An 18,580-nucleotide genomic window follows, 5' to 3' on the forward strand; every position below is an offset into this window, starting at 1 on the left:
GTTTGTACTTTTATAATAGAAATACAACAATCGTTACAAATTGTGTTTTGTGTATCGCATTTCCCTTGTTCCTTGCATTGCATGCTTCGAGTTTGACTTGTTCTGGATATAAAAGAAAAAATGCAGAGCGGTGAGTGAACAATACTAAACTACGATTACAAATTAGAACTTAAGATCATCAAATTTCAGGATGATTCTTCAATTCTTAGATATATTCTTAATATTTAAAAGCAGGAGGAGAATTAGTTAAATCACAATTTGTAACAGTTTTCACTTGTTTCCAAGCAATGAAATAAGAATAATGATTAATTCATCCAACAACAAAGACAAACTAATTCACAAACAAATTGATTAAAAGCATAGATAAATATTCAAGAAGTAAAAGTACATATAATTAGAATTGATTACATCTAACTTGGATACAAAAGAATTTAACTACTTAGAATATTGTAATACAATTCCAACAACATTTAAACATAAGCTTTACAATGAAAGCATATCTTTTTAGCCTTATAAACTCATCCGTATACTACTATTACATATTTGATCCTCCACTCAATGTTTAAAATGAGGACATGAAGTCGTATTTGTAAACTATCTAGGATTTTAACTCCAACTTTGGCACTTCAACTATAGAGGTTTTATTCAAGATATTTTCAAGTTGTTTGTCTTAAGGCTTAAGCCACACACTTTAGGCTCAAGTTTAAAAGTTACATTTTAGGTTTTTTTAAAGGTGGGTGCTTAAGGTTTCTTTCTCATGGGGGTTTGCTCTGGCAGCCCCTGAGATTACTTCTTTGGGAAGGAGTCTTCATGGCTTAGTCTCAGGTTTAGTGCTCGAGGTTTCCTTTCACAATGAGTGTGTGGTTCAAGCCCCAACTCTACTGCTCAAGTGTACCAATGTTAGTTCTATTAAAAATTGCTTGAATTTAATCTATTTTCTTTATATTTCCACTTTGACTTTTTGTTGATAACAAGATATGCAAAACAAACTAAATAGGAGTGAATTAAACATAATCTAAACAAAATCAAAACAAGATAAGTGTCAAAATTATCTTAAAATTCACTTAAATCAGGTATTTATCATATCCTACTTTGGTTGAAAAGTTTCAATTTGGTCCTCGCTGAATTTTTTTGTTTCAATTGCATCTCAATATTTACCAAATTGACTCAATCAAATCCTTTTAAAATAAACGACATTAAAGATATGTCACATGTCAATATGTGCTTTTTTTCTATTTTTTTAATCTTTTTTACAGAATTTATTGTTTTCACGTATCAAGTCCCATGGTGTGACATGTGACACTGTTAATGTAATGTGATAGGACAGTGTTACATGTCATTGTCTTATATTCAATTTAGTTCATGTCTATTCAATTTAGGCAATTTTTTTTTTTCAAAATGAAACAATGTTGTCGTGTTTTAATTGAACCAAATTTATTATTTGTATCAATGTTATATTGATATTTATATTAAAATTATTATTTGTATAAATGTTATTAATTAAATTTAATCTTATAAAAAACATAGATTAATAATATATTAGTTTTAAATACTTACTCTTTTTGTAAAAGTATTACAAAAATATTTATACTTAATTATAATCTTATAAAAAACCATGAACTAACAAAACATTGATTAATAATATAGAATGATATAATATGTTAAAACATCGATTTTAATAAAAATATAATATTGGTATTAATAAAAGTTATGTATTGACAAGTGAGTGCCGTAAATGCTGTTTGTATTTTTTATTTCTGAAAAGAAAAACTTAATTGAGTGAATTTTGAGAAAATTGAACCGTAATTGAAATGAAAATCTGAGTGGAGACCAGCTTAAAATTTTTCAACCAAAACGAAGATGACTCTAGTAATTAAATCTTTGTTTTATAAGTTTTGTATAGGTTAGAAAAGGGGTTGTTTTCCGTGAAGATTAATATTGTGTTTTTGGTACGTAGTGTATGTACAAGTAGTGGGGATGGAAAAGGAAAAGTGAGGTAGGTGTGAATAACTTGCAGTGCTATAGTTGGCATGTGAGTGAGCCTTCACTGCACTGTACAGTACCTTATTTTTGCAGTACATGACCTACTCACTATAGACAGATTGAGCTATTCTTATTTCCTCACTATACTGTATTGCTTGGCTCACACAAACCAGACATGTGCATTCAAAACTCACCCCACAGACAAAAGGATAAGAAATCAAAATCTTCTCTCTCTTTTTCTTTGTCTTTACCTCTGTCTTTACCATGGAAGAACGAAAGAAATCAAAATAGCCTTATTATTCCATGCTTAACTTATCTACTTTTACTCTTTTCACTTATTTTCACAGAATCAGAAGGGCTGTTTTCGTTTATTATTTTGACACTCTTGAAAATTGCAACTCATGTGAACCGAAAGAGGAAGGAAAATGGGTAGTGAGTAGTGGCTAGTAATTTAAGTTAGCTTAAGATCTGGCAACACATTAGGTAGAAGATTCCAAGAACAGAATAATGGAGGAAATAAGTGTGTATTTGACTTTGAGGGGTGAACACATGCAATTTTTTTAGAATGAGATAGGGTAAAAAGGTTGATTGGTGAAAGGAGATTTCAGCATGTTTTGGGAAGTAGCTAATGCGAAAAGTACATGTTTTTTGTCATTGAAAAATTACGTATAAAATTGTTGACACGTGAAGTTGTGTGTTGGAAGTGAAAACAAAAGCAATTACTGGTAGGCAGAATGAGGAGGCCCATGTGGGCTGTGTTGAGTTGGGTTACACTACACAACAACAACACATGATTCAAATATTCAGCGCATCCTAGGACCCGCCACCGACACCCATTTCGCCATTTCCAGAAACGCTTCATGCATTTCAACAATCTTTCCTCTTTTTTCGACTCAATGCAACACTTTTAAATACACTTAAAACTATTGTCTGATATAAATCAAGTGAAGTTTTCCCTGTAGGTTAATATTTTTTAATTGCTATAAGAAAGAATAATATTAGCGTGGGCAGCCAACTTTTCCTCTATCTTTTGATTTTACCCTTTACGGCTATAATGATTTGAGAGAAGCCGTGTTTCTTCTCTCTCTGTCCCGCACTTCAGTTTAAATGTGAATCCATCCCTGCTCACTCCATTCCTCTCTCTCTCTCTCTCTCTCTCTCTCTCTCTCTCTCTCTCTCGTGTTGAAGATGTCGCTCAACATGGCGGTTCTGCTGTGTTTTTCTCTCTTTGCCATGGCTGCTGTGGCTGAAGATCCCTACAGGTTCTTCAGCTGGAATGTTACCTACGGAGACATTTATCCACTTGGTGTTCGTCAACAGGTTCTTCTCTCTTCCCGTGCTTCCTATACTTGTCTTCTGTTGGAGGATCTCATTCGTATCACGCATACTCATACAGGGAATACTTATCAACGGTCAATTCCCAGGTCCAGACATTCATTCTGTTACCAACGACAACCTCATCATCAATGTCTTCAACAGCTTGGACCGACCCTTCCTCCTATCCTGGTAATAATCCATACTTGTTATGTTTTTCTTCCATTGGATGGAACTTTGTCGAATCACATGAACTCCAAAAATACTTCCACAAATCTCACTTTCTCTTCTACCTCAGGGAATGCCTCAACGCACCCATCCAGATCTCCTCTCTATTTATAAAAATATCACAATCAAACAAGTTACTGTTTATGCTTCTCAATACATATATTCAATTCCATTAAGCTAACTCTTCAACGCTTTGATACCACATTTTGGATAAAATAAACATACATATAGCTATATAATGTTATCACTAATTGCATTTTTTGATGAAACCTCATATTATATGTTAAATTGAAATTATTTAATTTAACATTTGTGAAGTCCTTTTATATTATATATAAAGACTTTATAAAAAAAATTTAGACTTTGAATTTATATTAGCTTACTGGTTTATCATATATACACAGTTACCAAGATGAACTTTTAGATACACACGAAATTCATTTTCGTATCCTGAATCTCAATAATCTAAATTGTTAAATTAGAAATTCCAATTAATTAAATCAAGTCCATGTAAACGTTTTAGAATAACTGAATTTATTTAATTTGAATTATACACTGAATTTTTTGAAACATAAGTATACATGACCTAAGAAATTACTTGACTGGAACGTTACAATTTGATAGGTATGATTCCTAAGATAGTGTCAAAATAATTAAGTTATAAAAAGTTAAATCCATACAAATCACAGTGAAGAAGACGAAACAGTGTGTGATTATGAGTTTGATTTTCTGTAATTGCTTAGCTAAGAAGTCAATAATTTATATTGTGGGCCCATTTACTTTATCTATGCTTGGCTGTTCTGGGCTGGAGATTGCGATGGAATGGATTATCACTTGATTTTTCTTTTTGGCACTCAAAAGAGATTACTTTTTGAATTAACATCACCTCCTCCAACTAATGAATTCAATAACAAGCATTAAATCGCTGCTTCCCAAGTAAAGTAATGTAATGAAAGAAGCGTTATATCTGGCATGGTTGAAGAATGAAAAGAAAAGAAGGATAGATATATCTAATAATGGTAGTTGAATGGAAAACACAGGAACGGGGTGCAGCAGAGGAGGAACTCTTTCGAAGACGGGGTTTCGGGAACAACGTGTCCCATTCCTCCAGGAGGGAACTTCACATACATACTTCAGGTGAAGGATCAGATTGGAAGCTTCTACTATTTCCCATCTCTTGCATTCCACAAAGCTGCCGGTGGATTTGGAGGTATTAGGATTTTGAGCAGACCCAGAATTCCGGTCCCTTTCGACGATCCCGCCGGTGATTACACTGTCCTCATCGGAGATTGGTACAAATTCAACCACACGGTAATATCACTAACACCACTTTTCTCTCCTCTCTCTCTCTATGCCCTCCACATGCTTGCAATAATATTCCACAACTAATCTCATCACTACCTGTCAATTCTCACTTACCTGTCTAAGTGCGCCTCATTTCAGATCCCAACTAACTTTCTCCATGCATTACTCACTCACTCATCTTACTCTTATCCACCATTTTCTCCATCTTACTATTATTGGCTGGTAGTTGGCTGCTAGCTGCCAAATGTCGTTGGAAGGGAATTAGCCGCTAAAAAATAAAAAGACACTTCTTTCTAACATTTGTGTCTCTTAAGCAAATCAACTTATTGGGTAGAATAAAAAAAGTGTTTTTCAGTTGTTGTTTGAAATATTTGAAATACGAATGCTGTTTGAAATCAACTTGTGTTTTTTATTTTTTCACAGGATTTGCAGGCTATTCTTGATAGAGGTAGCAGGCTGCCTTTCCCTGATGGAATCCTCATCAATGGTCGTGGCTCTAACGGAGCATCTTTCAATGTGGAACAAGGTATGCATGCCTAAATAAAATCACTTAAAATCCAACAACCTTCTCCTGCAACTTGTTAAATACGATTCATATAAATATGTGTCCAGCTAGGCTCATCCCGTGTCCACATTACGTGAGCTCTTTTGTCTTATTCACCATTAAGATCATGGTTGTTTCCACTATTGAAGGAAAAACAAAGTTGTACATAATCTAACCTAACCTAAGCTAGAGTAAATTGTGAGAGAAATAAATAGCGTAAGTTTCGGGGCACACGCAGGAAAGACGTACAGGCTGAGAATATCAAATGTGGGGTTGGAAAATTCCCTGAATTTCCGCATACAGAACCACAATTTAAAGCTGGTAGAAGTGGAAGGAACGCACACGGTTCAAACAACCTACTCATCTCTTGACGTGCACGTGGGCCAGTCTTACTCTGTTCTGGTCACTGCGGATCAACCTGCTAAGGACTATTACATCGTGGTCTCTTCTCGATTTACATCTACAGTCCTCACCTCCACTGCCATTCTTCGCTACAGCAACTCCGCAGGCCCAGTATCCGGCCCACCCCCTGGTGGACCTACCATTCAGATTGATTGGTCTCTCAACCAGGCCCGCTCCATCAGGTATCTTCTTTTTTTTGTCAAAATTCGTTACTTTTGTGTATGCGCTATGACGTGAAGCTGAGGAATTTAAATGGTTGTTTCAGGACGAACCTGACAGCAAGTGGACCAAGGCCGAACCCGCAAGGGTCGTACCACTACGGTCTGATAAACACGACGAGGACCATCATACTGTCTGGTTCAGCTGGTATAGTGAATGGCAAACAGAGATACGGAATCAACAGCGTGTCTTACGTTGCTCCGGACACTCCTCTGAAGCTCGCAGACTACTTCAAAATCCAAGGTGTTTTCCGTGTCGGAAGCATTTCTGACAGGCCCACTGGAGGTGGCATTTACCTTGACACATCTGTTTTGCAAACCGACTACAGAGCATTTGTGGAGATTGTCCTCCAAAACGACGAAGACGTCATTCAGAGCTACCATCTCGATGGCTACTCTTTCTTTGTGGTTGGGTGAGTCATCATCGCTCATCAACCATTATTCATTCATATTCTTGGTCAACTTAACCACTGGATTTTATCTCTTTACTTTTATTTAAGTCGTGAAACGTTTGTACTGTGTGTATGCGTAGTATGGACGGAGGACAGTGGACGACTGCTAGCAGGAACGAGTACAATCTTCGAGATGCAGTTTCGCGGAGCACCACTCAGGTTCGAATAATAAGCATTCTTTCTCAACAATAGAGTATTTACCGATCAAAATATTTGATAATGTGGTTATTGGTGAATGCAGGTATATCCCAAGTCATGGACTGCTATCTATATTGCGCTTGACAATGTGGGAATGTGGAACTTGAGATCTGAATTTTGGGCACGGCAATACCTTGGCCAACAGTTTTACATGCGCGTTTATACAACATCAACCTCAATCAGAGATGAATATCCTGTTCCAAAGAATGCACTGCTGTGTGGTAGAGCAAGTGGGAGACACACTCGACCCCTCTGAGCTGCCAATATCAAAAGCAGTTTACTTTTCTCCTTCTCATTTTTCAATTTATTTGTTTCGGTAATTTATGCTATTATTGATGGTATGATTACGACGGACGTGTTTGATTTGAGCCACAGGTGACCCCAGCTCGAGGTCGCGTTAATTCTTTTCCAGAAAAAAAAAACAATATTTTATTCTATTGTAATTTTCCGAAATTTACTGTTTTTATTGCATATTAATGTTGGTGGCAAGTGTAATTCATTCAGCATCGGTAGTTTTCTTCTGTAATTGAAAATAGTGAGCACTTGTATTCCTTTACCTTTTACCTTTTACCTTTTACCTTTTACGTGTCCAAACACACAATTTTAATATTAACCGTTCAAACCAAGTCATTAGCTATCGATACCGTGGCATAGAAGTAACGTATGGACGGATGATATATTTATCATTGTGAAAATTAAGCATTTTCTGAAACTAAATTAGCATAAGTAGCCACTGATTACAAAGGCAATATTGATAGATAGTGGCAGAAATTACACTCAATCAAGAAATTATTTAATTAATTTAAATGTTTAAAATACAATATATATATATATATATATATATATATATATATATATATATATATATATATATATATATATATATATATATATATATATATATATATATATATATATATATATATATATATATATATATATATAAATTTGGAGATTGCACTCACAAAAATTTAAAATAGAAAGACCGAAATTACATATAAGAATTGAAAAGAAAAAAAAAATTAGCTTTTATTAATTTGGTGGTTGAGTCCTAGGTTTTAACCCTTTATTTTGCTAATTATTAGGTTTGTTTAATGCGCTTTATAAATTTGAATATTGAAAAAAAGATTTTTGAATTTGAATATAAATAAAATTAATTAACTGTTTAATGAAAACTGAATATAAAAACATAGGAAAAATGTGTTGAGGAAAAAAAATATAAATAAGAGGAAGCACAATAAGAAAAGGAAGTTAATTTTAAAATCTGAAGAAACAAAATCGAAAAATAGGTAAACCCGCGCAGTGAAGGTGTTTGTGCTGAGTCTGCAGCGAGGCGAGTAGGTTATTGGAATGGAAGAGCAGAAGCAGGAGGAAAGCCTGAAGCATTTGGGTGAAGAAGAAGAAGAAGAAGAAGAAGAATCGGTGTCGGAATCGGTGCGGGATTTACCCTCCGACGCCGTCAAGGAATTGTTGTCGGAAGGGGTCAGTTTTTCTAATTCATCTTCGTTCTCTTTCTCTTCTTTCTCTTCTGCTAACTGGTATTTCACATCACATCACAGGTATGCGCCCGTTGCGTCTTTCGCCTCTTCGGCCTCCAAGGCCGTGTCTATGCTTCTCCTCCTTCCCTCTCTTTTCTCTCCTCTCTCTCCGCCACCACACATCAACTTTGCACGCTTTGCTTCGGGATTCTGCAGTTCACGTATTATTCAGACGACACCCAAACTCCCCTTCAAAATCAGAACCTCCCACTTCTCATTGCTGACACCGTTAAACGACTCGCCTATCAGTTCCATACCTTTTCCCTTGAAGTTTCTATCCCGCCAATCATTCTCAACAATGATAACTCTCTTCGGTTAAAATTCTACTTCATGCTTCTTTACTTTTCACTTTTTTGTAGTTGTGCCTTTCTATTCCTCCTTATTATTATTGTTTGGGTACGCATTTAATATTCATAGGAATGTCTTATTTTTTTAAATTTTGTAGCTCATATATGAAAACCAAATTCGGGTCTCAATCTTGGTTCCAAGAAAACTTGCTCACTGGATGCATATCTACAAAGGATGCCTTAAAATTTTCTCTGATATATCCTCTTGAAAATCTTCTGGTTAGTCATTTTTCGTATCAGTCAAGATGTTTATGTTTTGATCCATTTGTTTTCTAATGACCCTTTACAGAAATTTATTTTTGCAGGAATGTAAATCGAGTATGGGCAATTTCCGCATTCGTTTGACTTACACTCACACAAAAGCATCGAAGGGGGATCAGAACCGGTCAGATAGTGCCGAGACTTGCAAGAGAAGAAAAATAGGCATGCTCAAGTTTATTATTGATCCTGTGTTGCATTTTAGTTGGTGTTTTTATGAAGAAACTGAGAACATCTGACATTGACGCATCAAATTGAGCTGTTACTTTCTCTGATTGCGTAGTGTTGTGCCTTTCAGTGTGACTGTTTCAGAATTCACGACAAAGTACAAACCAATGAATTCATGAGTATTCTTATCTGTTAATAAAATGGTCTTCTCTTGCATTGGTCTTACCTTTTTGTGCCGGTGAATGACCTTTTTCAAAGTATAATACTGCTATAATGAAATTCAATTCCAGACAAAGGAATTATTTATTTTTTAGTTATACTAGTTTTCCTCTGGAAGCATGCTTTGCAATAAACCAATAGTTACTATTGACTGATTGCTGTGAGGAGTATTCCTTGTGCATCAAAGGGACTGCCATTCATTGAGCTTCAGAATTTCTGCTCCTTAAAAATTAACATCTTATTATTACCAATAACAATTAAATAGCTGGTCTCATTTTCCCTGGAGTTTTCGTTGACGTTTTGGACTCTGTAGCATATGCTTAGATTTATTTTGTTTTCCTTTGACTAGTTTTTGGATGTAACATATGCTTAACTTGTCTATATGTCTAAGGTGTAGACAGATATTGCCTTTGATTTTACACTTTTCATTGACCTTTTGGACTCTGTAACCTTTTCTTCTTTTTTTTCTGGTAGAAATGGCCATAAGATTGATTTCCTTTTCCTTTCACTAGTTTTTGGCTCTAACATATGCTTGGATTGTCTATAGCTCTAGGTGTATACAAACACTGCCTGTGATTTTACAGTTTCTTACATTAACCATTTCATTTTTATTTTAATATTTTATAGGAGAGTCCAATCTTGTTGGAGAAATACCTATTAGCAAATCACTTGAGAATGATTCCTCTGACGGCTGTGAATTCTTGCTAGAAAAGGTAATTTGTGATCACCCTCCTATTCTATGACTAAATGTATTTCAGATTTAAATAGCTTTGCTTCATGATCCCATGTTTGTCAGAATGCAATCTCTTAAATTTATGTGTATCATAAATCTTTGTTGGTTTTCATGGTGGGTTCACAATGGGAATTATGTTTTGTTTTGCTTTATAGTAGAAATGAAGTCACTTTGAATTCATTGTCTATTTCGCTATTGAGATTTGATATGATTCTATCGCTAACTTGGCTTTCCTTTCTTTTAAGGCAAACGAGCCTTGCCATTTTACATTATTTTGCTACAGGACGCCTTTCTATTTTGGTGGAAGATACCTGAAGGTAATGAATTTGTTATCTTCCCCCAATCTTCCTAACTGGACATTTGAACTAGCATTCTGAAGTCATTACATGTATCAATGGCATACATGTTTTTTACTCCAGCAATGTTTTAAACCATCATAAACGTTGCATTTCTTTATCCAAATGCCACTCTTATAGTTTTACATGTTCTGATATGTCATATGGCATGATAGACATATTGAATATGTGGAGGTATTTATGTGATACTTAATGTAAACAGCAAGTTCGCTTTATGCACTCTCACATGTGTGGTTGAAATTAATTGATTGACCAATTCTCACACAAAAAAAATAGATTCTTTATGTAATGGAATATAATTTCCTTTATTTGGTCTAGATATAATCATATAACTATAATTTGCGAACCAATGATAGAAAAAGAGTGAATATTTCGTGCAAATTCAAATTTATGTGTTTACTTTCATGGCAGTATTCACGGAATGTGAGTCAAACATGCTGGATCATTGATGATGAAAGAATGGGAGAAGCATCGGTTGAAGTACTGTCTATTCTGCCTGGCAATAGCTGTTGTCTTTAATGTTTCCTTTTAATGTTGATTGTGAAAGGTGACAACGATGTTTAAAATCATTGTAGGAAATAATTGGTGGAAACATCCTCCAAGCCTGCCAAGGTGATGGTTTTAAGTTTCACGCTGCAGGCAGAGAAGATATCGATGTACTGAATTTATTGTTTTGTACTTTTAAAAAGTTTATCAATGAATGAACTTATCTGATATGGAACTGTTCTAGGTCCGAATGTTGGGTCCAGGCAGGCCCTTTCTTGTTGAGGTGCAAAATGCACGGCATATCCCATCTGAACTGTTTGTAAAAGATGTAGAGAAAAAGATAAATAACATGGAGAATAAATTGGTAATGCTGCAACTGAATTGGTGATGTTTCTCAATCTTTTTATTTCATGATTACTAAATTCATTATATCATATGTTTGTGTAGGTTAGGGTGAAAAATCTGAAACTTGTTGGTAGTGAAGGCTGGGACCTTATGCGTGAAGGTGAAGCAGAGAAGCAGGTCTTTCATCTAGATTCTTAATAACTAGTTACTTTTATTTCTTTGTTGATCTCTTACAGCTTTGTTTCATCCATTGTTTTATCTATATATGCATCCTAACTATTACAATCTTACAACTGTGTAGAAACAATATGCTGCTTTAGTGTGGATATCTCGTCCTCTAAAGGATGAAGATTTTCAATGTATTTCTTCACACAAGGATTTGGTAAGCTTTTATGTTGTGTGTATTACTTGTTATCAAACATGTATTTTGCATTAAATGTTTAACTTAAACGTACAAAAGCATAAACCGTGTCGATCTTTGTATCTGCGTCATTTGACTTTCGCTGAGTAGCTCTAGGATATATATGTCTGTTTTTGTAACGCGTCCTGATTGTATTTATGTCATTTAAGCCTTTGATTTATCCATTACGTACTTCTATATAAATGTCAATTGAATCGATTTCTGTAGTGCTTATATTAATATATTGATCCGCCATTCATCTCTTGTGCGGTCAATCTATTATTTATAAAATAAGAAATCCTTCAAAGCAGAGTTCCTTAAAAGAATCTTAGAAGTAGGTCTCATTGGTGTTACTAGTCAATTTGATTCATGTTTGTGCTTGTGGTCCAATCAAACACATAAGTCACGATCTATCTGATGCCAAACAAAAATGCAGACACTAGGTAGCAAATGAGAAAATGAAGCTTGATAATTAAAATTGTGTTTGTAGTCTTAACTCCTTTGAAAGTTTACTATAGCTTGAGCAAGGTTATTTAATGGAAATCAGCACCCACTACACAGAGCCACATAATTGTTTGCTATGCAAGGTCTGCTTCTAGTAGTCCCTCATGAGGTAGAAGCCTTCCTAAGCTTCACTCTCCAAATTCTTCTCTCATATTCCCCTCCTTGTCTCCTCCATTCACTTCCCAATCATGCTAGAATTACTCTTTCCAACCTAAATTTGCAACCTAGCCATTCAGTTTACTCTCCATGCTCCCTCCTATCCTAACCACCCCTCCCATTACTGACTCCTCCATTGTCCTTACCATGTTCCAGTTTACCCGCTTGCCTTATCAACTTCCTTCCTCACTTTTTCCTTGTATTGACCTGGGTCAACCATGGCCTATCACCTTTTCTCTCTTTGGATCATGCTCGCTGGGATTTTTGTATTTAATAATTGCTTTTTTGTTTTAATTTGTGAGTATGGTAACCAGAATCTTTTTCTTATTTGAGCAGAAAGTTTTGCAGAGGACCCCAATAAGGGTGCTACATCGTCGCAGTCCTTTAGAGCGGGAAAAGATTATTCATTGGTAGGATTCTCCCATATATTGATAGTTATATGCTACGTTTACTATATAAAAGCTGCATTCAGACACGTGTCTGAAATTTCACCATCCCTTACTGTTTCTCAAATCTTAGGATGAAAATAGAGGCAATTGCTGGAAGTTCCCAATATTTTCTTCTGCACCTATGTACACAGGTAATCTTATATTATCTCTTATATAAATGAAATTTCAGTGACTGAACTACTTTTTAAACAGAGCTTAAGTTGTGGTTTTGAGTTTTAGCACCTCAAACTTTACAACTCCATGGCTATATACTTTTTACATTTTATTGGAAATGAATGGTGAAAATATGGTGAACAATATTTCCAAGTAAATATTACAGAGGCCATGCAAAAGGATTCATTGGTGGAAGTAAAGGATTTATTACATAGGCCATGGAATTACCACTTCTGTCTTCTGAGTGCAATAAAACAAGCGAATGACATACCATGATCTACTCTCCTCACGTTTCTCTCCCAATAATTGTTTTTGCCCGTTTGTTAAACATATAAAATCAGTATTTCTTTCCGATTTAAAAATGTGACTGAATTAATTTAGAAATACATCCGAGTTAATATTATGATAAACTTCCCTTCATGTACAGAGAAATCTGTAATCAGTAATTAGTTGAAGTCCGAAAGATCTAATAAGTTTGTACTTTTATAGGCTGGGACCTATATCAAGGAATTTGTTCATGGAGATCTTGGACGCACCTATCCTAGGTACGACATACGATACTTTCAATTTATGGGAATTGATTTTGAACACGTCACCATGTTGGCAAGTGCCTTATTTATTGTGATTTTGCAGCATTGGATCAATTTTGGGTTGCAGAGCTGAAATTTTGCAACTTGATGTCACAGACATAAAAATGGAATGTTTCCTGACATAAATCCGTTTTTAAATCATGGCTGCTAGACTTTGGAGAGGGCAGTACTATGATGGGAGATAGACACGTGCATCTTCAAGTAGAGCTACTTCCTTCCAGAAGTGTGTATCTTTTCGTACAGACTAGCCTCTTATTTCATCCCCCTTACATTAGTGCCCTTGAGCAACGTAGAAAGGAGTCCTAATTATTATAGCTTTATGATTGAATTTCTGTAGAATTGATTTTTTGAAAAGAATTATTTGTTAAGGTTAAAGAATTGATTTTATGTAGACTGTAAAGTATAATTACTTTGAACGTAAGTTCTTAACATTTTAAACAACTTGCTGTGCAATTTAATTTTTCTGGTGGCTAACATCGATAAAGGAACATTGGCGTTGGATGTTGCATAATATCTGGATTGTGTGAAGTTAGTCATGTTTGGTTTTATTCTCTGAAATTACACTAATAATAATAATAAGAACCACTAGTGAATGGAAATTTAATTGTCCTGACCATCAAACAGGAAGCAATGCTCTTACGTGCTCAACGGAGGACCCTTCCTCCATTCGAATAAAACAGGATCATATACCCCAAAAAGTCAAATCACAAGGGGCTTGTCCTCCTTTTCCAATTCCTTTGTTTTCATGGTTGGAAAAGGAAGAAACGAAATGCCACTTTTGAGAAAAATATCTATATCTACTCAATCCAATGTGCATCTAACATTTTGGCCATGAAACTGTACCGGTCAGCAGCTTCATCTATCTGCGGTTAACAATAAATGAAATTTAAAAACGACATACAGCAATCAACAATGGGAATAGAAGCTAAAAAAGAACAAGATCTTAATCTATTACCATTTTCTTTGTAGGGCGCCCTGCACCATGCCCAGCCTTGCACTCAATGCGACCAATTATAGGGTTCGTCTGGGGACTTTTATCAAGACTAGTAACGAGGACATACTGCAAGGTCTGAAAAAAAATCAAAATACCAGTCAAAGAGAGCAGCACCACCCAAAATCTTCAGAATGCAAGTAGCGATTTGATAACTCAAGTTTGCAAAAATAATTCAATAAATCAAATTGGAAATTATGAAAAACAGACTTACCGCCAATAGCTTTAATGAATGCAGTGGCACAACACGATCATCATGATCAGCAGTCAACAGCATTGTTGATGGGTATTGAATTGACTGATTAGGATGTTTTTCCCAAGGTCTCTGGACATTATGCAATGGTGAGTACCTAAAACAAGATATTATAGAAAATCATAACGATGCTTTGTGCAACCTATACTGGAAGAAAAAAAGCTCCAAAGTAAGAATGAGAGATTTCTTTCAACTATAAACCAGAAAGGAATCTAAATTATACACGCTGATGAAAAAATATTGAAGTTAAATAAGACTTAGCAATCCCCCTATTAATAATAGCCGAAGGTACTCACTCAATCACATGACTATGACAACGGAAGGTGCACAGGCACAAACAACCAAATCACCTATTATTTAAGGGCAAGTTGCCATCATTTTGATAAACAATTACTTATTCTTTGCCTTATTGATGTTTTAGCCAAAAGACAAACGGGGAGGAAGCCTTGCAGCTCTACACAATACTAAAATAAATTAAAAAAAAAAATTAACAGAAATGTCATATTTGCACGTATAACCATGCTCACTTGATTAGCCAATGAAATTCTTCCTCCTTGTCTGAACAACCATAATCTGTGGTCCAAGCATGACCTGAATAACAAAACAAATCAGTATGATACAAAATAACAATATAGTCAAGAAAACTGAACAAAACCAACCTATTGTAAATTTGTGGAACCGTAGCATGTCCATAACACCAACATGAGCCAGCGCACAACCGAAAAGATCAGGTCTCTGCTCACAAATTTGGAGAGGTGAGAAATACAGCAAACTCAATAAAAATGCACTAACGAAATTTCAGAGGACAAAACACCAAAGAAATGGCAAATGAATCATACTTGATTTATGCAAGCACCAACAAGAAGTCCACCATTACTTCCACCCTCGATGCATAACTTTTTGGGTTGTGTGTAACCAGCAGATACAAGATATTCGGCTGCTGAAATGAAGTCATCAAAGCAGTTTTGCTTGTTTGCAAGGGAGCCAGCTTTGTGCCAATCCTCCCCATATTCTCCACCACCACGAATATTTGCTATGCAGAAAACAACACCTAAATGTCTCGCCAGTACAGTACGACTGATGCTGAAATATGGTGTAAGACTGATGTTAAAACCGCCGTATCCGTATAGCAGACAAGGGTGTGAACCATCCAAAACAATATCCTTTCTGGAAACAATAAACATTGGAATCTTGGTACCGTCTTTACTAGGCACAAAAACCTGAAATTTGTAAGCTATATTAGAGAATAGAACATAATAAACAACACAGATTCTGAGAGACGTCAACACCCGTCCTCTCAGAGTAATGACATGTGAAACACACAAACAAATAATGTAAACTTTAAAATAGGAGAACTCATCTGAATATCAGTGAATCTTTCCTTTTTTTTCTTTTTGTTTTACCTGATTGACATGAAACTCGGAGCGGTCAAACCCAGGGACAACAATCTCACGAAATATCTTCATATCAGGAACTTGTGTTCTCAGGTCGCACTGATATATGATTCCAGGAGTCAAAAAGCTTGTAAAACCAATGAAAACCTCGGAATCCTCACGCCGCCCAGAAATTTCACTGACGGTGCCAATGTCAATTGGTAATTGATGTTGCAAGGAACCTGTTTCCAAGTCTCTAACTTGCAGAACATATTTCACATCACTCAAGTAGCTCACAATAAGTTGGTTACCATTTACGGCTCGTGCTGATTCAAGCACATCTTTTTCAGACTCTCGGATAACATCAGTCCAAACATTTGGTTCTTTCAAATCTACTCGAACTACTTTGTATTTTGGAGCATCTTTATTAGTTAAAAATGTAAACAAGGTGTCATCATTTGCAATGGCATGATATTGTCCATCGAATTTATCAACAAGCTTGACAAATGGAAGGAGGGAATTTTCATTCCGAAAACTTTCCAGCCCGTTTGGAAGTTCAGACAAGTCGTAGTAGTAAAGCTTGTTAACTGGATCACACCCTTCATCAATATACAGAAGAACATACTGCACAATGAACAAAAACAAAAAAGCCAGTCTTTTAGGAGATTTGATATCATATGCATGCATCATCGCAGTAATGCCCCTTGATTAAGGAAAATCATACTATGCCTAATCTACTTTGCAATGCTATGAATGTAACATTACATGACAGTGGATTGCTTAATCGTTCTGCTGACAATAATTAGAACATTGCAAAGTTTAAGGATCCAGGACTTTACGTTACGATATGACTAAAAAAGACCAATTAAAAAAATATTTCCACATTAACATGACACATTTGGCACAAACAACGACCAATCTTTGGTATTAATACTACTAAAGCCTCGAGGAAAATAACGACATAACATAGGGAGCACATTTTCATATCTTTATGTACACATAACATTCATATTTGCAAGGCAATGACAAAAAGAGTACCTTCCCGTCTTCGGTAACACTTCCTCCAAACATATATTTAGGATTCTCAGGATCTCTCCAACAAAGAATGTCTTCCGATTGATCAGTACCCAAAAAATGGTAACAAAGTTCATGATGAAGGTTCGCATTAGTTTCAGTCCCAGCATCTGCTACTTCTCCATCCCTACTTAGCAAATCAATGTAATCAATTCAAAGTTACGAATCAAGGATATATGAAACTAACCCCACCATCATATCCCTGAGAATGACTATGATTAAGTTATTTGAAAAAAATAAACATAAATAACACCAAATATCAATTTGAAATTTCAATCCCAGAACTAAATCATAGAAAGAACACGATAATGGAGATGACATACTTCGGAGCTGGATAGCGGCTGTAAAAGAAACCTTTGCTATCGTGCGTCCAACTAATGGAAGAAAACTTGACCTGAAACATCAACCATTAGCATGATCTTGATATGAACTATTTTCAGTCAAGAGATTCAACATTGTTTCTGTGAATCTGATAAGGATACTAACCCAAGATAAAGTATCAGGCTGAACACTCCTGTCACGAATACGCATGACTTTTATTGTGACCCAGTCGCTACCACTGGAACTGAGTCCATAGGCCAAGAACTCAGCATCTTTGCTCACGGACAGCGTGTTGAGGGAGACAGTTCCATCTTCACTGAGCGCATTGGGATCGAGCAAAACCTCAGCCTCAGCCTCTAAGCTGTCCTGCAAGTAAAGCACGCTCTGCGCCTGAAGACCCGTGTTGTGGAAGTAAAAGTACTTATTCCCACGCCGGAAGGGAGCGTTGTAACGAGGATTATCAAACAGCTTCGTTATCTTCTCCGACAGCTTGTCCCTGCACTCGCACCTCTGCAGCACCGAATCCGTCAACGCCACCTGTTTCTGCACGAACTCTTTAACTTCCTCCGCCTCCGGATTCTCCAGCCTAACAAAGCAAAATGAAAACGAAATGAAAATGAAAATGAAAACGTAATACAATGCTGAAGTTGGTTGCGTTTGCGTACCATCGGTAAGGATCGGCAATCTTGACCCCGTGGAAGTGGTCAACGACGGAGTCGTCTCTGCGAGCAGTGGGATATTGGATAGGCTGGTGCAGAGCGGAAAGAGAACCCATTGTTTTGGTCTTTGCAATTGAAAAAGATAAAAGAAGAGGAAACGAACGAGATTTGAGGAAGGTTAAGGTTGTTGTCCTCGAATTTAAGAGGGCGAGATTTGAATGTCGTGTCCAAGGATTCAGAATGTGGCGACTAAATGACAACATTTTTTCGTTATACCACTTTTTACACGGAAGGAAGATAACAATTCCTCACGCGCACTCCAATCTCTTATTTTAAATAAATTAAATCATTTCAAATTTTCAAAATTATTTAGTCGCAAGTTCTGGAGATGCCATTGGTTCTGTTCCATGGATGACGCCATTCTGTGTATAACATAATGTAACCATTTCACTCAAACCTTGGAATATTTATATATAAATTTTTTTTTTTAAACTATCAATTTTCTCATCTCCTAAGTCAATTATAATAAACTAGTGCTAATCTGATTCATTTTATTTTGGAAT

The 18,580-nt window shown here is 35.8% G+C and overlaps 3 protein-coding genes across 3 annotated transcripts; 2 read left to right on the plus strand and 1 right to left on the minus strand.

Annotated features, from left to right (window-relative positions):
- Positions 1-3,003: 3,003 nt before the first annotated feature.
- On the plus strand, positions 3,004-7,200 carry LOC124830300 (L-ascorbate oxidase homolog). The gene is made up of 8 exons (XM_047303973.2): positions 3,004-3,303; positions 3,380-3,489; positions 4,566-4,836; positions 5,254-5,356; positions 5,613-5,958; positions 6,042-6,407; positions 6,527-6,605; positions 6,688-7,200. Exons 1-8 carry the CDS (start codon positions 3,172-3,174, stop codon positions 6,898-6,900), a joined length of 1,620 nt encoding a protein of 539 aa, XP_047159929.1. The 5' UTR covers positions 3,004-3,171; the 3' UTR covers positions 6,901-7,200.
- A 674-nt stretch (positions 7,201-7,874) lies between these two features.
- LOC124830302 (Pseudouridine synthase family protein) lies at positions 7,875-13,787 on the plus strand. The gene is made up of 15 exons (XM_047303976.2): positions 7,875-8,126; positions 8,204-8,496; positions 8,628-8,748; positions 8,835-8,952; positions 9,802-9,887; positions 10,153-10,224; positions 10,675-10,743; positions 10,839-10,919; positions 10,994-11,113; positions 11,197-11,271; positions 11,396-11,476; positions 12,491-12,564; positions 12,674-12,734; positions 13,246-13,301; positions 13,390-13,787. Exons 1-15 carry the CDS (start codon positions 7,995-7,997, stop codon positions 13,469-13,471), a joined length of 1,521 nt encoding a protein of 506 aa, XP_047159932.2. The 5' UTR covers positions 7,875-7,994; the 3' UTR covers positions 13,472-13,787.
- Positions 13,788-13,913: 126 nt separating this feature from the next.
- On the minus strand, positions 13,914-18,303 carry LOC124830301 (Prolyl oligopeptidase family protein). The gene is made up of 11 exons (XM_047303974.2): positions 18,024-18,303; positions 17,524-17,944; positions 17,361-17,431; positions 17,002-17,164; positions 15,994-16,587; positions 15,430-15,810; positions 15,250-15,325; positions 15,118-15,181; positions 14,552-14,687; positions 14,302-14,415; positions 13,914-14,209 (listed from the first exon to the last, which is right to left on the minus strand). The coding sequence occupies exons 1-11, from the start codon at positions 18,278-18,280 to the stop codon at positions 14,144-14,146; spliced, it is 2,343 nt and encodes a 780-aa protein (XP_047159930.2). The 5' UTR covers positions 18,281-18,303; the 3' UTR covers positions 13,914-14,143.
- Positions 18,304-18,580: the final 277 nt, after the last annotated feature.

This window comes from Vigna umbellata, chromosome 1 (genome assembly GCF_029865625.1).
Source record: "Vigna umbellata cultivar VRB3 chromosome 1, Vumbellata_1.0, whole genome shotgun sequence".
NCBI classification, from domain to species: Eukaryota; Viridiplantae; Streptophyta; class Magnoliopsida; order Fabales; family Fabaceae; genus Vigna; species Vigna umbellata.

What these genes read in the sequence shown, in the direction of transcription:
- LOC124830301 (XM_047303974.2), bottom strand. Translation starts at nt 18,280, where the DNA reads ATGTTGTCATTTAGTCGCCACATTCTGAATCCTTGGACACGACATTCA. An exon ending in AGCCTGATACTTTATCTTGG is followed by an intron (nt 17,432 to 17,523) that starts GTTAGTATCCTT and finishes TTGATGTTTCAG; the next exon opens with GTCAAGTTTTCTTCCATTAG. An exon ending in ATTCATTAAAGCTATTGGCG is followed by an intron (nt 14,416 to 14,551) that starts GTAAGTCTGTTT and finishes ATTTTTTTTCAG; the next exon opens with ACCTTGCAGTATGTCCTCGT.
- LOC124830300 (XM_047303973.2), top strand. Translation starts at nt 3,172, where the DNA reads ATGTCGCTCAACATGGCGGTTCTGCTGTGTTTTTCTCTCTTTGCCATG. An exon ending in ATCTTTCAATGTGGAACAAG is followed by an intron (nt 5,357 to 5,612) that starts GTATGCATGCCT and finishes GGGCACACGCAG; the next exon opens with GAAAGACGTACAGGCTGAGA. An exon ending in TTTCGCGGAGCACCACTCAG is followed by an intron (nt 6,606 to 6,687) that starts GTTCGAATAATA and finishes TGGTGAATGCAG; the next exon opens with GTATATCCCAAGTCATGGAC.
- LOC124830302 (XM_047303976.2), top strand. Translation starts at nt 7,995, where the DNA reads ATGGAAGAGCAGAAGCAGGAGGAAAGCCTGAAGCATTTGGGTGAAGAA. An exon ending in TTGGTGGAAGATACCTGAAG is followed by an intron (nt 10,225 to 10,674) that starts GTAATGAATTTG and finishes CTTTCATGGCAG; the next exon opens with TATTCACGGAATGTGAGTCA. An exon ending in ATAACATGGAGAATAAATTG is followed by an intron (nt 11,114 to 11,196) that starts GTAATGCTGCAA and finishes ATGTTTGTGTAG; the next exon opens with GTTAGGGTGAAAAATCTGAA.